Source organism: Clarias gariepinus, chromosome 10 (genome assembly GCF_024256425.1).
Source record: "Clarias gariepinus isolate MV-2021 ecotype Netherlands chromosome 10, CGAR_prim_01v2, whole genome shotgun sequence".
In the NCBI taxonomy this organism is placed as follows: domain Eukaryota; kingdom Metazoa; phylum Chordata; class Actinopteri; order Siluriformes; family Clariidae; genus Clarias; species Clarias gariepinus.
The window spans coordinates 27730887-27747044 of record NC_071109.1 but is presented as its reverse complement, the minus strand read 5'-3'; the positions used below and the strand labels follow the sequence as shown (position 1 = coordinate 27747044).

Below are 16158 nucleotides of genomic sequence, written 5' to 3'. Positions count from 1 at the left end.
TTCTAATATAATATTTGATAGACATTATGTCGTGGTGGGGTGGGGGGGGGGCATTTTAGAGCATAACGTCTTAAAAGAGTTTGTGGAAATAGTTAAAATCTTAAAAGTAAAAAAAATAAAATGTAATCAGTGATAACATTATATCAGGTTGAAGCCCATGTCTGTTTGCTACAAAAATGAACCCCTCAATTTTTATTCCAGAAAAATTTGTTTGGTGTGACATTACATGGTATTGGTTTCCACAGGACTGGTGGCTAAAAAGTGTGAAATTGTACAAACTGTACCTAGTTCACAAAAAGGTTTTGAATCAACTGTCATTTCATCTTATAACAATAAATGGAAAAGAGAAGGACATAGAAAAGTTTATGTTTAAGCCACGTTGTACTCCTATCAATATCAGATAAATATACTCCTTGTTCGGTAATCAAAGAATCACAGATAAGAAACTGAAAAAGTACTCGGATAAGGATTAAGTTTTGCCTTAAAACGACTCCAGCGTGTTAAAATTCACTTATACCACTTCAGCGCTGTTATTTCAGTGGTGAAAATATGAACTAATCCTATTAAAAATATTCAGCTTTACCTATTAATATTATAAATATTTATTGGTGCAGATGTTTGTTTACATTAAGCAAGTAGTTTATTAGTAGCTATTTTAAAGTAGATGATTAAATCCGAAAAATAACATCTCTTTTACACCACATTTTAATTTCACTTATAGTGCAGGTTAAACTTCAGGCAGATATCAAAGTACTGCAAAAGTTTCATTGAATTCTGTCCAGACATTTTTGTGCGATTCTGTGAACATCATTCAAAGAGCAAAATCTGACCAATGTACAGACAAAATCCTTTAGAATGCACTGTAGTCACACACTCTGGTATACAATTTCAATATGCTTATGCAATGTCACAACATTTATATTAATTTCTCTCCAAGATTTTCTACTGATGATGGGAGAATCTGAAATTTTTCTCCAGCACATCCCAAAGATTTCCAACAGGGTTTAGTTTAGAACTCTGAACTCAATGATATCTCATGCTTCCTGAACCATTCTTTCATTCCTGGCATTGTTACTTACTAAGCCTATCTCAGGAGACTTAAGGCACGAGATGGGGTACACCCTGGTATTGTCATCATGGAATATGCCCATACCAAAATAAATTAATTGATGGAAAAACCTGGTCATTCAGTATTTTAAGGTCTTCAGCTGACAGTTTTTTTGGGCACATAACATTGCTGAACCTAGCCCTGAACAACCCGACCCCAGAATTCAAAACTGACGTCATCTCATCCATCAATGGCCACTCATGACCCTGTGGACGTTTCACAAGTTTTCTTTCCTTGGAAAAGAAAGGGACCATTATATCTATATATTGATATCTATATAATATATCTATATATAAGGAGAGAGGGAGGAAGAGAGCGAGAGATTAATAAATACATACAACCCAAATCATATGTATGTATCTTTTATTAACATTTTGTATGTGTAACCAACACTCATTTAGAAAGGAGCAGGTTGCAAAAAAACAAAAAACAAAAAAACCCACACTGATAGTCCTAAACTCCAATACTAAAGAGAAACCGTGCACATAGGATCAGGTAAGGACAATGTACCACCACACGTAATAGCAAAAAACAGATTTTTGTTGTAAATATCTGATATTCTGATGAATAAAGTACATGCTTAACAGAAAGCCTATGCGACTACGCTAACGCAATTAAAGTGACAGTATTAAGTGGTGATGATCATCACCATTTGGCTTCTGTCTGATTCCAGGTATTGTCAGTCTTGATGCACCAAACCACATTTTCTCTTTATTCCAGTCTTCGTAATTGAAAAAATACAGTTCAGGATAAAAAGGCACCAGTTTTTCTATCAGATTCTGTATTAACAGACAGAACCAGTGTTCCAGAGTGGTCCTCCACCACGGACACACTTACTGGGGAAAAGAAAAAAAAAAAAACCTCAACAAGAATCAAAGTCTCTAGCACCCTTAAAAGTGACTTGTGTTTTTCAAAAACATGTCAGACTGCAATTGTACATACAGCCACTTAAATAAAGCTTTAAGACTCACTCACTTTGGATAGATTAATAAGAGCTGTTTGTTGAAAAAAAAAAAGGTGTTAAGTACTCTTGTGTGCGTTTTCAATTGTAAAGAATCTCTGCCAGGATAAGAATATGTTTTGCGATAAAGCACATTATTGTCATTGTGGTCAATAATCAGGAGCTCTTATTAAAGGTTTCCAAAGAGCGTCTTCTTAAACAAGTGCAACTGCCGCAGTGAAAGGAAAACTGCCGAATTCACAGTGAAATACAAAGAGGACATTAAGCACTTGGTACAAATACACGATATGAGAAAAACCTCACTGAGGTTAATCATCCAAAAACACTTTCAAAGGTTTAAAGCATTCTTCAATCATGTTTTCTTTGTTTTTAAGCAGATAATGCTCAGTGTATGAAAGAGCTAAACACGTACATCAGTCATACAGTCAAATATAACAGCGCAAAGATGATTGAAAATTGAAAGTGTTTAAAAGAAACAAACTACAGTATTCAATATTCGGTAAAGCTATGGCAAATGTTTCTTTTTCTGCACTGAATCAAAGTCAGACATCTACTGGTTATATGTTGTTTTTTTTTCTCCTGTTATCGTACACAACTTAGTTCACAGCTAAAATACATTCTGTGCTCTCGCAAAAAACCATACAAACAACCCGTAAAAAAAAAAAAAAAAAACTCCAAACCTATCTCACAGTCAGTCTTCTCAAATTGTTCTTATGACTACGACTACTTTGTATAAAACCGTACCATGTAGATCAAACTTTTTAGGAAAAACGCATACAGTCTCAGTGTCGCGTAAGTAAACACACAAAAATGCTACAAATATCACTTCAAAGATGCTTGGGGAAAAACCCTACATGGAGTGCATTCTACAGCAGCTAAATGATCGTGAAAAGATTAAATGATGCTGCGAAATAACTAGTCAATCTATTGTATTCTTAGCCAGTGTGACAGTGTGCAAGTCTACGATACAAAAAAGTTATTTGTTACTTCAAAAGCGTTTCTTGAAAAAAATTCTCTCCAAATCTCACCATTCGATTAAAAAGAGAAAAAAAAAACCCATTGGAGAACGGCGGACAAATCCTGAGCACGCTCGCCAGATCAACCCGTTTCAGTCTCATCAGCTACAACCAGTGTGTCACCACTGTGTGGATATGTTTAAACGTGTAAAAAGCTTTGTCTTTTACTCATTAAAAAGCTCCACACCACAAAAAGTGTAAACAGTCTTTCTCTCTTAATTAATCGTACGCCGTCTCTTACATGTCACTTAAGAACCAGCAACATTAAAGGTTTTGTTCATGAGCACAAATGAAGCGTGATAGGATAATCATTTAAATCAGAAACCCCGTTTGTCATGGTGTCACGGAGCAACGTGGGAGAGACGGACCTGTCCAGCTTTCCGTGGCACATGACACGTTTGTTAAGTATAAACTGTGCAAACTGCATCGTTTCACGAAAAAAAATGCAGGAGAAGAAGAAAAAAAGAGCTGGGAGCTTGCTTGTAAAAAGCATCAGGGGTAAGAAAGCTTTGTTACTTTGCCAACACGACTGTGAGGCAGCAACGCTGGGCAAAAAACAGCCTGGGCTTCAGCTGTACAGCAAAATGGGGTCCTCCAGTTCGTGGAATGGGGCCGAGCCGCTCTGACTCTCGCCCGAGTCGGAGTCGTAGGACGCCTCAGGGAGCTCGATGAAACTCCGCGCCAGCTGCTCGTCCTCAGAGTCGGAGCGCGGTGGCTGGCACGAGTCCCTAAACGCATCGTCTTCGTCAAGTGTGCCGAAATCCTGTGGGATGTACAGCATCTCGGGGTAGTTGTGACTCACTAGGTCGCTGCTGGTGGTGATCGAGACTTTGCGGAAGGCGAGCATGTGCATGTGGGAGAATTTGACGTATCTGTAGCGCTTAAAGCCTAGCGACTCGATGGCCACGCGCCAGCTGCGCATCATGAGTGCGTGCCGACCCTGATGCGACGAGTCGGGTGTGATGATCAGGAGAAGGCCGTGCAGTGCGAGTAGCTCGTGGGCTTTCTTGCAGCAGAGCCAGCGTTGGTAAGGAGAGGGAAAGTAAGATAGCAGTAAAGAGAACACCACCACGTGAAAGAGCTGCCCGGGCAGAGTCTCGATAGGATCACGCAGCTGGCGCAAGAACGCGTCGAGCGCGTCGCTTGCTAGTTGCAAAGGCTGTTGAAGCTGCAGGTTTAGGAAGTCACACTTGTACACGCTCTAGAATCATAAAGAAGAGCAGAAGACACAATAATTGACTGTACAATGAGGTTATGAATTTACACAAATCATTCAAAAAATAAAAGGCAAACTGGATCGATAACAGTTTTAGGTGAGAGATGAAAAAATATTGGGCATACACACCTCGACCGCAGGCACTATGTCAATTCCTACTGTGAGGAATTCATCAAACCTCAAGAAGGGATTGAAGCAACTGCCCACGTCAAGTAGATGCAGCTTGTCGTTTCGGAAGTTGAAACTAAAAAAAAAAAAGAAATAATAATAATAATTAAACTGTCATTTTAATTACCTAAATCAAGAAAACATGAAACCATTCTGACAGTTTTCTCATGAGGCTGCATGTTTACAGGTAATTTCAGTTAGCTAACTGATTACTTAAATATAAAACTCTGAAAAAAAAGTTTTCTTGCTATGGACAGTTGTCGTACATTACTGTGTAATGACTGTGTATGTGACAAATAAAATTTGAATTTGAATTTAATGTAGGGAACGCTTTGTTTTGCTTTCTTTTCCATAAACAGCTTTATCTTGCTCAGTGCTGAAGGGGCAAAAGCAGCGCTTCGTCACTACAGCAAAGTTTAAACATTATGCTGGCACCAGTTTACTCATTTTAAGTTTTGCAACACGGCACAAAACTTTATGCCAACAGAGAAATGTAAAATTACCTCTGCATTGTACTTATTTTCTGCAGTGTCAAAAAAGCAAAGTAAAATCATAACTATTATAAAATAAAAAAAATGCAAGATGGTTTGCATTAATCTTTTAAATATTGTATTAAAAGGTATGTATTTAAAACCTTTAAATATTGATCAAAGTCTTACAATGAGTTAACTTTTATAAACATATATTTTGCTTATTTTATCCAAATTGTTCAGATCCACAGCAGGTTTCTTTCCTTTTTAACAAATAGCAAAAACCTAAGAAAATGTGAACGTTTTACTTTAACCCAGTTAAAATTTTTATTTTTATATCTTTCACATAATTCACTGTGAAATGGTTGAATATATTTTTACACACATACACTGTGTGTGTAATTTCCATAAACTTTATACTGAAATTTAAAGGATCGGGTTCATGCCTCTGTAACAGAAAAATGTTACATTTCCTATGTCCAAAAAAGGGTTTTATGAACAATAGTCAGTAGAGATTTTATCTCGGCATGATGTGAAGCTCGAGTTATTCTTACTGTTACAATTCTGTATTTAGAAACATGGCCTCTGAAACCTGTACTGAGAAGTGTCACAGACCTGGGCTGAGAGAAGTCTGTACTTAAAGGTGCCTGCCCAGTGGCCGTTGCAGCATGTTTCACAGCCTTTGCATCCTTCTCCAGCATCTTCTTCATTCCACCATCCATAAAGTACTCCTGACAAACACTAAGAGAAGAAAAAAAACACATGCTCCATAATCACTCTTGCAGAGAGCTTCATCACCACCACCACCCAACATTTACTCTCAATTTTCAGTGAATAAAACCCCCCGAGCATGTGGTTGTACACATCTTACAAGAGACAATCAGGTCTGTGTGTGGACATTTGTCGCATGTTTAAACTTGTTTAAAGCAGAAACACCAATAAACGGAATTCAGTGGAATTTCCCTGAATTAAATTCCACTTCCTGTAATTCCAATTCAATTCCATCTCCGTTTCCTGTAATTGTTATTGAATTCCAATTCCAATTCCTTCTTTAAATTGGAATTGTTGATTTAATTCCTGAATTGACCCCAACCCTGGTTTGGCGTTTTACATTAGGGTCCCAGGATCGTTTCCAAGAACACTTGACTGCAAAGACTGGTTCATTTTGATCAGTGAGAACGCAATCGTTCCAAGCTCAGGGGTCCGTTCTTCGTACGTCGCTAACTCAGTTAGCTGGATTTGATTGTTGTGGATTTGTCCTGATCTTGGATTGTTTCGTTCTTCGATGCGCTTCTAGCATTTGTTGTCATAGCAACATATCCGTAAGCTTGAACCTGCTCGGGAGCAGGTTTATTTCATGTAAACAGGATTTAGCCTGCGCTCCTGGCGGGTTATGATTGGTTGAAATGGCGAGGTCACATCTGATTGGTTAAAGAGCACGACTGACTCACGTGGAAAAAGAAAAGTATATGCCCCCTGCCATGGACAACACACACACATAATCGCTATCAAATATTATATATGAACATAAATTCATAGGTTTATTGTTATCAAATATGATATTACTATTATAATAAACCCTAGGCACGAGACAGCCGTCAAGACCATTAATACAAATTCGTGTATAATGTTTATTTTGTAACACATTTATTTTTCAGGGGTTTGTCATAAAAATATGCTATATATAATATTATATATTAAAAATAAATATTTTATAATGATAAATTGGACGAAACTAATTTTATTATAAAATAAACAATATAAAAGTATACATAATATTTCTATTTTTTTCATGTACAACATATTTATTTTCATATTGCTTATTTTATTTTATTGTCTCATGTAATTTGTAATTTGAAAACCATAAACTTGTGAATTTATGTTCTAATATAATATTTGATAGCGATTATGTAGGGGGGCAATCCATGGCAGGGGGGCATTTCAGCGCATAACACGTTATGACACGTTACAAAAAAAATTGAGCCGCTCTTTTTCCATTTCATCAACCAATCAGAGGGCTTGTGATCAGTGTTTCTATTGTCGATGCATATCGCCTTTTAAACCAACGCACGAACCCGCAATAATCCTAGACAACTCAATCCAGCTATACTAATCATCAACAACAGGTGAGCTCGAAGAACCGACTTAGCCAGATCGTAATTAGCACGATGATCTCATCTTAGATGTGTCAGTTCATCTCGGATGTGTCAAGCGACGTACGAAGAACGGACCTCAGGAACCGTGCCTTTTTGTAGAGTTGGTCTCAAAAACAATACGGTGTAACAGGCAGGGATAAATCAGAAATGGAAGCCAAACGTACTTAAGCACAGAAGTAGATGCTTAGACGCAATGTCATTAGTGTAGCACACACCGATTCCATCCTCTGACGTACACAGCCGTAACTTATAAAGTAGGAAGGCACGTGAAAGCAACGCTCTTGATGTTTTTTTGCCAAAATATCGAATTTAGGTAGTCCCCGACTTCCGAACATTCAAGTTACGAATTTCTGCAGATATGTATTGTACAAAAAATAGACACTGCAGTCCACCAGATACCAATATTTACAATTATGCACAATATTCTCATTGTGTGAGTTAACGTATAAATGTATAAACAACAAACATATAAACAACAAACGTATAAACAACAGTTACAAATATCTTCAAGACACAATTCACAGTCCTATACAGTGGAAAACAGCTCTGAAAAAAAAAATGCCATCTGGGATTTCCCCTCACGATTTAAAGGCGCAGAAACAACAGTTACATTTCACATTTGTGTGCGATTCATTTCCTTAGGTGCAATGTGTTTGGAATGGGGACAGATTCAGTCAATTGGATTGGTAAGCTTTACATTGTATATTCGTCTCAAACGCATATAAGACTCACATTGTTGGACCCATGAACAAAATCCAACTCGTTCGTAAGTCGGGGACTACCTGTAATATAAAGCATAGTGTGAACTTGTTCTCTTTTTCTCTTGATTATAGACGCCTCACAAACCAAGTGGGTAAATACTGCTACCTGCTGTACCACAGAGTGTAAATACGCAAGCATACCCAAGAACGGAAAGCAAAATCAATGTGAATGTGGGGGGAGGGGGGGAGTAATCGCTCCTGGGCGCGGTACAAATCAATCATGTCTAATGTGAAAAACACCCCAAGATAACACCGGGTGGTTGTCTTACCTGCGGCACCACTCGATGCGTCCCTCTCCATCACATTTCTTGGCCCAGTGGTTATCGGCGAGACTCTTCATGGCAACAGCATATTCGTTCAGGGTCTGCTCGTCCTCACAGTGCTCGCGCCAGATCTTATCAAAATCGCCCACTGCAGATTAAGGGGATAGGAGTGTGTGAAATACTACATAAGACAATACAGGATCAGCACATCATTTGCTTTAAAAAAAAAAAAAAAGTCCTGGGTAAGTTTATGACACCTCTTATAGTATTTTTTTTTTATCAAATCTAATCTAAATGATTAACTCCAGAAATTTTTTATCCCTTTTGTGTCCGACTGTGAGCCCCTTTTCCCAATGTGCTTTCTTTCGATCTCTAGTTTCTAAATCATACTACAACAAACTCTGTTTCTCCACAAAGGCTGTACTGAAAACCCTTTGGCAATATAATCAACATACTGTATTACATTGCAGAAATTTAAATAATACATTGCATAATGAAAATAAAATTTTCCTTTAACTTTTACTTCCAGCTAGGCTGTTAAAGTAGCCCATTAATCCTGTGATAGCATACAACTGAGGCATTTTTCGAACTAGTTTATCACACTATTAATATTTTACAATGTAACACTGTACTTAATATGAAACATGAAACAGTTTTTGCCCAAAATGTTTTGCAAATTTAAAAATAATCCAGTAGACCAAATTAGAAATAGGCAGCTTCACATGGCACAGAATATTTTTGGAGGAAAGGCTAGTGTTTTTGTTTATACAAGAACCTGCCCTGTATACAGTAGAAAGTCAACATCCATGAAATCACTGAACACCTCAGAGAATATGCCAGTTTCATACAATATGAACTGTGGGTGCTTACATTACAATAAAGGTAATATAAATTCAAATACAATAACACTAAAAAAATTAAATTACACATTAAATCATGCAACTAGAAAGAAAAAAAACAAGCCACCACAAAATATAGCAAAGTTTTACCTACTCTTGCAACTGCAGCGTGATCGTTCTTAAACCTGAGAAGAGCCAGTACCACACGCTTTACGAACATTTAATAGATGTCACTATTATTTACTAACAATAACCACGCAACAAAAATATCTTAGCTCGACAAACATTTACTCTCAACAATCCAAGCAAAGTTTGTGAGCATTTATAAAATAAAAAAAACAAAAAAAAAAAAACATGAGTTACCTCATGCTCGAGTGAAAAACACAGGTCTTATCTGATTTGAAGAAAATTCAAATAAAAAAAAAAACAGGAGCAAAGGGACAAACTGTGCTTCTCTCTTCGGTTAAAATATCATTTCAGAATGCTCAGCAGACTTCATCATGCTTTCCTGATTACCCATCGTGGGTCTGAATGGACTACTGTGTGCAGAGTTAAAGAGCTCAGCTCTTAAGCAATAAGCAAGAAGATTTGGAAAAGTGCCATAACGCCATGGGCTGCTGAAATACAGGGTAGAAAAGCAAAATAAGTCAGGGAATGGAAATTTGTTTTTAGCAGCGTTTGCATTTTTTTTTTAAACAAGCACTTCCTAGTAACTGGTCAAGTCAGGTTTAAGTACATGTTTAGTAAACTACTTTAAGATTTATTTATTGTTCTATATTGTATTAAAACTGAAAACTAAACGTTTGCCTACAATAAAAAAATACTGAATCAGAATGTATTTTTTTATCCATTCCCTACCTGCCATATGCACTTTGTTCTATACTGAAAACCATCTGTTCATTACATGGTGCCCTTGAAATACTTCATCACTGCATCTTCATTATCATTGTCTAGTGTGCACAATTCTTCATTATCATTGTCTAGTGTGCACAATTTCTGCACCTTGCTCTATTACACCAATGTAACTAATTATCTTGGCTAATTAATGCTCTTTATTCCAAATATACAGCTCAATATAAATAACTTGATGTAATCTGACTAGGAGTTACAAACTTTTATTAAACCGTTTAGAGTAGCGATTAACTTAGCATGTATCTTGGCATCACTGGTCATGACAGCATCACACATTCCAACTTTAGACTAGTCAATGTAAACAACGTAAATTAGACGAGTCAATCCATCTATTAATTTGGCAAGTGAGTACAACAAGTACAGAAATTATACACAGAGCCCTGTAGATGTAACAAACCAAGAGAACCTGCTAAAATTGTGCGATTTAATCAACTTTTGTTAATTAATGCAATTTATTGAATCGATGGCTCAATTCCCCATTTAGTATCATTTTGCACAATTTTAAATTATTTAGGCTCTTTTAAAAAAACAATTTATTTACAAATATAACATTTTCTAAAATAGTTTTTGAAACAGCTTTGTAACTTTTCCAGCTCCTGCAAATACTTTTTTTTTTCTTCTTTTAAATTTATGGACAGATTGGCACAATATCACCTACTGAACTGGACTGTTTATTTAATACTTTTACAATATTTTTAATACTTTAACTTGTTTGAGACAAATCAGAAAAAGATCTAATCTAATCTAATCGAAAGCCTAGCTATCAGTTACAGGCAGGACCTACACTATGCAGCGCAGAACTAGACCTAGGAGTGGAAAGAGAAGCAAATGTGTGCAGGCCAAACTGGTACTAGCTACTGCTAAAAGAAAAATCTAAACCAGTCTCATGGTCCAAAATGGATGTCACAAAGCCATTTCACTAGACCATAGTGACCTGGCACTGACTCAGTGTGCAAGGTCACTATACCAAAATCAGAATACTTTCATGGGTCTAGCTAAGGGGTGGCTAGTGCCACCCTAGTATGAAACAAAAGCATGCTAGTTGTTGTTATTTATTATTATCATCATCATCATCATCATCATCAAAAGTGTGACTTTAGTCATGCCACTTGGTTTACATATCTGGCTATTAAGCAAACATTACTATATATATATTACAACTCATATTACACCTATTAGTCTTTCAAAAGCTATAAATGATACAGCATTTATATATAATTGTTTAAATTATTTAAATGTCTGTTAGTTCTTTATTAGTTACTGTTAATTTACTTTATTAGTTTTTTTATAAAGTATTTTTATTAGCCTAATGTTGTATTAGCAAGGACTTTTTTTGCAGTTTGCTAAACTATCCATGTTGTTAGTCTTTTAGTTGGTCCCGAGTGTTGCATCAGGCGTAAACCTTGTGCCAAGTTGTGTGCGTATCGGGTGAGCCGCTGTGGCGACCCCTCCCATTTAATCCGGGCTTGGGACCAGCACTGCATCCAGGGCTGGGGTTTGAACACTAGGCCTTCCACATGGCAGGCAAGAAACCTACCACTGAGCCACCAATGCCTTTTGCTAGACTATATATAGGTGTAGCAATACACAGTCATTTTCTATGAATGTGGTTTGATATTTTGCTACAACCTAAAGACTGCCACCCCAATACAGCCATTTATACCTACCCTGGCCACCCTACTGTACGAGGTTTGGTCACGCCCCCTGCAGGACAAGGCTTTATATCATGTATAACTTCTCCTGATAATTAGAGAATAAAGCCTGGGGCATTACCAAACTAACTAATTACTTATATTATATTACCCATTGTCATGACAGTACTGACGTGTGAATTTGTCAGATTTGAGGTGAATGTGCAGTTTTGAAACTCAGCTTCAGTAGCAGTAGTAGTTATTTTATGCACTTCTTTCTGCACTAAACGTCCAAATGTTTTAAATGAATTAAAAATGCGACACAGCTGTGTAACAGGTAGTAAAAACGGGAAGCAGTTCTGCTGAGCCAGTTTTATTATTAGTCTGGCTGAGGTAATAAACGTAACCTTAACGTCAGACGCTAGCAATCTAGCTAACACATTTCATAAGTTTAAAAACCTGACGACTCAATGGCAACACAAAGTACTAACCATAAATTTATAACATTTTATAACATTTTATAATATAGTTTACCTAAAAATATTATAAAAAAAAAACAATAGTGCCTGTTTAATTCTGCTAGTTTAACGTTAGCTTGACTGGCTAGCCGCTTCACCTTCAATATATTTCCTCCGCAGTTTTCGGTGGACGCGTTTCACAACACCGGACAGTTTCTCCTGCTCGTCCCGCTCAAACAGCGCGTCTGTCCGTACGCCGGGTTCGGACTCGGGCTCTGCAGAGACGCTGAACTGGTGCTCCATGACACTGACGCCGTGGGGTCGCTGCTGCTATTGCCGTTGCCGGTCGCGCGCCACCGAGACCCGTGACGCACGAAACGCGCGACCTTCTCGCGCGTGCATGTCTACTGAGCGGGTGCGCGCTTTGCATTCTCCAATATTCTATGATAGATAGCTAAATGCTACAATATACGCCTCAGTGTCCTAAACACTTCACTTCCTAATCATATTAAACCTCATTTTAAGTCCCTACAGCAAACTTTATAATACAATCAACCCTTCTTCATTCTTCAGAGTAAAATATTGTTATTTTTAGAATTCTATTCATCCATCCATTCTTAAAGCAACCTCTGTAGTCCAACTAGTGACCATTGTATTCATTACTATTTTTTCACGACCTCCAGTCAACCTTTACACACACATTCATGGCTTGCCGGAGGAAACCCACTAAGCCTGGAGAAAACATGCAAACTCCATGCACACAGAACCCAAGGCGGGAAACGAACTCTCAACCTTGGAGGTGAAAGACAACAGTGCATCATCATCATCAACTATACCGATTTATTCTGTATATAGGGTCACGGCATGCGGGCCTGAAGCCTATTGCAGGAGACTTAAGGCATGTGGCGGGGCACACCCTGCATCAGGTGCCAATTCCTTACAGTGTACATTTACACACTGCAAGCAATTTGGGTACGATAATTAGCCTAATCTGCATGTCTTTGGACTGTGGGAGGAAACCGGAGTAACTGGAGGAAACCCACAGAGCACGGGGAGAACATGCAAACTTCATACACACAGACACTGAGTCAGGAACAAGGTGAGAGTGCTATGTTTGGACTGCAGACAGTGTTAATCTAAACCTCTCTGCTGCAGCTGTGCTCAAGGTCAGAAATTGTTCACTTGGGCACCATTAGCTGTCTTTATCCAGGTTCATTCTGTGATTTCAGTTTGGGTTGTATCTTTTGTTACTTCTGTGAATGTGGACTTTTTTAAAACTACATATTTTTTATTAAGTCTTACTGTTTTTCACTTTCTGTTTACTAAGTTCAAATCACATGCGTATACTAGCCCACAGATACACTTTTGCACTAGCATGACAAAATCTTTTTCTATGTTTTAATAAAAGGTCAGCACCGGGAGCAGTTTTGTGCTGCACTATTACTGGAGAGCTTATTATTAACTTGGATAATGCAGGATCAAGAGTCATCCTCAGTAGGTTTAAAACACTCCCAGGAACACTAGAAAATATTTTTAACAACATACACTTGCTCCTTTTTCATTGGAACTCCTTTCGCTTTGATTACATCTTGAAAGTTGAGTTGTTTTCACAACCTTGTGCAACATTACAACATTTTTTCCCACCCAGATTTTCACTCATTTTTTTTTTTTTAGCTGATATCTTTAATTGATGATAACAGACTACTGTACCACTCTGTAAAGTCTCTTCCAGCACATTGAAAACCCTTTCTATAGTGTTAATGGAAAATGGCTTTGGTTGCCAGTTCACGTGTGATTCCTCATGCTCCAAGAGTCACTCAGATTCAGCCGGATGAATCTCAGCATTGTTGTCCTGGAATATGCCTGTGACATCAGCGAAAAAAAACTACATTGATGTGATACACTGTTCATTCAGTACATTCACGTCATCAGCTAAGATTATATTGAAACATAACGTTTGATGAGTCTAGACTTGACCAACTGAAGCAACCCCAGATCAGAAAACTGCTTCCAGAGGATTGTACAGTCATGGCCAAAAGTTTTGAGAATGACACAAATATTAGTTTTCACAAAGTTTGCTGCTAAACTGCTTTTAGATCTTTGTTTCAGTTGTTTCTGTGATGTACTGAAATATAATTACAAGCACTTTATATGTTTCAAAGGCTTTTATCGACAATTACATGACATTTATGCAAAGAGTCTGCCCTTCTTTTTCAGGACCTCTGCAATTCGACTGGGCATGCTCTTAATCAACTTCTGGGCCAAATCCTGATAGCAACCCATTCTTTCATAATCACTTCTTGGAGTTTGTCAGAATTAGTGGGTTTTTGTTTGTCCACCCGCCTCTTGAGGATTGACCACAAGTTCTCAATGGGATTAAGATCTGGGGAGTTTCCAGGCCATTTCAACATGTTTCAAAATTTCAACATTTTGGTCCCCGAGCCACTTAGTTATCACTTTTGCCTTATGGCACGGTGCTCCATCGTGCTGGAAAATGCATTGTTCTTCACCAAACTGTTGTTGGATTGTTGGAAGAAGTTGCTGTTGGAGGGTGTTTTGGTACCATTCTTTATTCATGGCTGTGTTTTTGGGCAAAATTGTGAGTGAGCCCACTCCCTTGGATGAGAAGCAACCCCACAAATGAATGGTCTCAGGATGCTTTACTGTTGACATGACTGGACAGGACTGATGGTAGCACTCACCTTTTCTTCTCTGGACAAGCCTTTTTCCAGATGCCCCAAACAATCGGAAAGAGGCTTCATCGGAGAATATGACTTTGCCCCAGTCCTCAGCAGTCAATTCACCATACTTTCTGCAGAAGATCAATCTGTCCCTGATGTTTTTTTTTTGGAGAGAAGTGGCTTCTTTGCTGCCCTTCTTGACACCAGGCCATCTTCCAAAAGTCTTCGCCTCACTGCAGATGCGCTCACACCTGCCTGCTGCCATTCCTGAGCAAGCTCTGCACTGGTGGCACTCCGATCTCGCAGCTGAATCCTCTTTAGGAGACGATCCTGGTGCTTGCTGGACTTTCTTGGACGCCCTGAGGCCTTCTTAACAAGAATTGAACCCTTTTTCCTTGAAGTTCTTGAGGATCCTATAAATTGTTGATTTAGGTGCAATCTTAGTAGCCATGATATCCTTGCCTGTAAAGCCATTTTTATGCAATGCAATGATGGCTGCACGCGTTTCTTTGCAGGTCACCATGGTTAACAATGGAAGAACAATTATTTCAGGCATCACCCTCCTTTCAACATGTCAAGTCTGACATTCTAACCTAATCAGCCTGACATAATGATCTCCAGCCTTGTGCTCGTCAACAATCGAGTTAACAAGACGATTACTGAAATAATCTCAGCAGGTCCTTTAATGACAGCAATGAAATGCAGTGGAAAGGTTTTTTTGGGATTAAGGTAATTCTCATGGCAAAGAAAGACTATGCAATTTATCTGATCACTCTTCATAACAGTCTGGAGTATATGCAAATTGCTAATATAAAAACTTAAGCAGCAACTTTTCCAATTTCCAATATTTATGTAATTCTCAAAACTTTTGGCCATGACTGTACAGTGGGCACTATGCATGATGGGTGTGCTACCCTTCCTACCCTGGCGCACCCATCGCTCTGGAATACAGTAAATCTGAACTTATCAGACTACGTGACCTTTTTCCATTGCTCCAAAGTGCTCCCCTTAGCAAATTGAAGCAATTTTTTCTGATAAGTGTTACTAATAAGTAATTTTATGGCCACACAGCTTTTTTTATTATGAAACATAGCTGTGGTTTCTTTTGTACATTTTTTTACCCTGCAATTTATCAGGCGTTTAAGTGGTCACCGATCACAGTCATTTATTATTTGTTTTCCGATCATGATTTCTTCCATAAAGTTGATGATTCAATAATATCCTTCCAGGTTTTAATACTGTGTTGGACAGTTCTTAACCCAATTCCAGTAATTTCCGTAAATTTTCTTTCCTTGAAGCAGGCCAAAATTGTAACCCTTTTAATACACAGTAAAATCTTTTTTTCATGACTACAGAATACATCTACTAACAAGGTTATTAAAGAAATAAAATCTACTCAGTACACCAGTCTGGGTTAAAAAAGGTTGCCAGCTAAAACCTATCAATCACTGAAGTAATTTTGCAATCAAAGCAATCAGTGACTGTTTTTTTTAAACTACATATCTTGAATTTATCATC

At 37.9% G+C, this 16158-nt stretch overlaps 1 protein-coding gene across 1 annotated transcript; it reads right to left on the bottom strand.

Annotated features, from left to right (window-relative positions):
- Positions 1-1454: 1454 nt before the first annotated feature.
- bmt2 (base methyltransferase of 25S rRNA 2 homolog) lies at positions 1455-12335 on the bottom strand. Its single transcript, XM_053506560.1, has 5 exons — positions 12118-12335; positions 8126-8267; positions 5555-5680; positions 4431-4545; positions 1455-4286 (listed from the first exon to the last, which is right to left on the bottom strand). The coding sequence occupies exons 1-5, from the start codon at positions 12260-12262 to the stop codon at positions 3654-3656; spliced, it is 1161 nt and encodes a 386-aa protein (XP_053362535.1). The 5' UTR covers positions 12263-12335; the 3' UTR covers positions 1455-3653.
- Positions 12336-16158: the final 3823 nt, after the last annotated feature.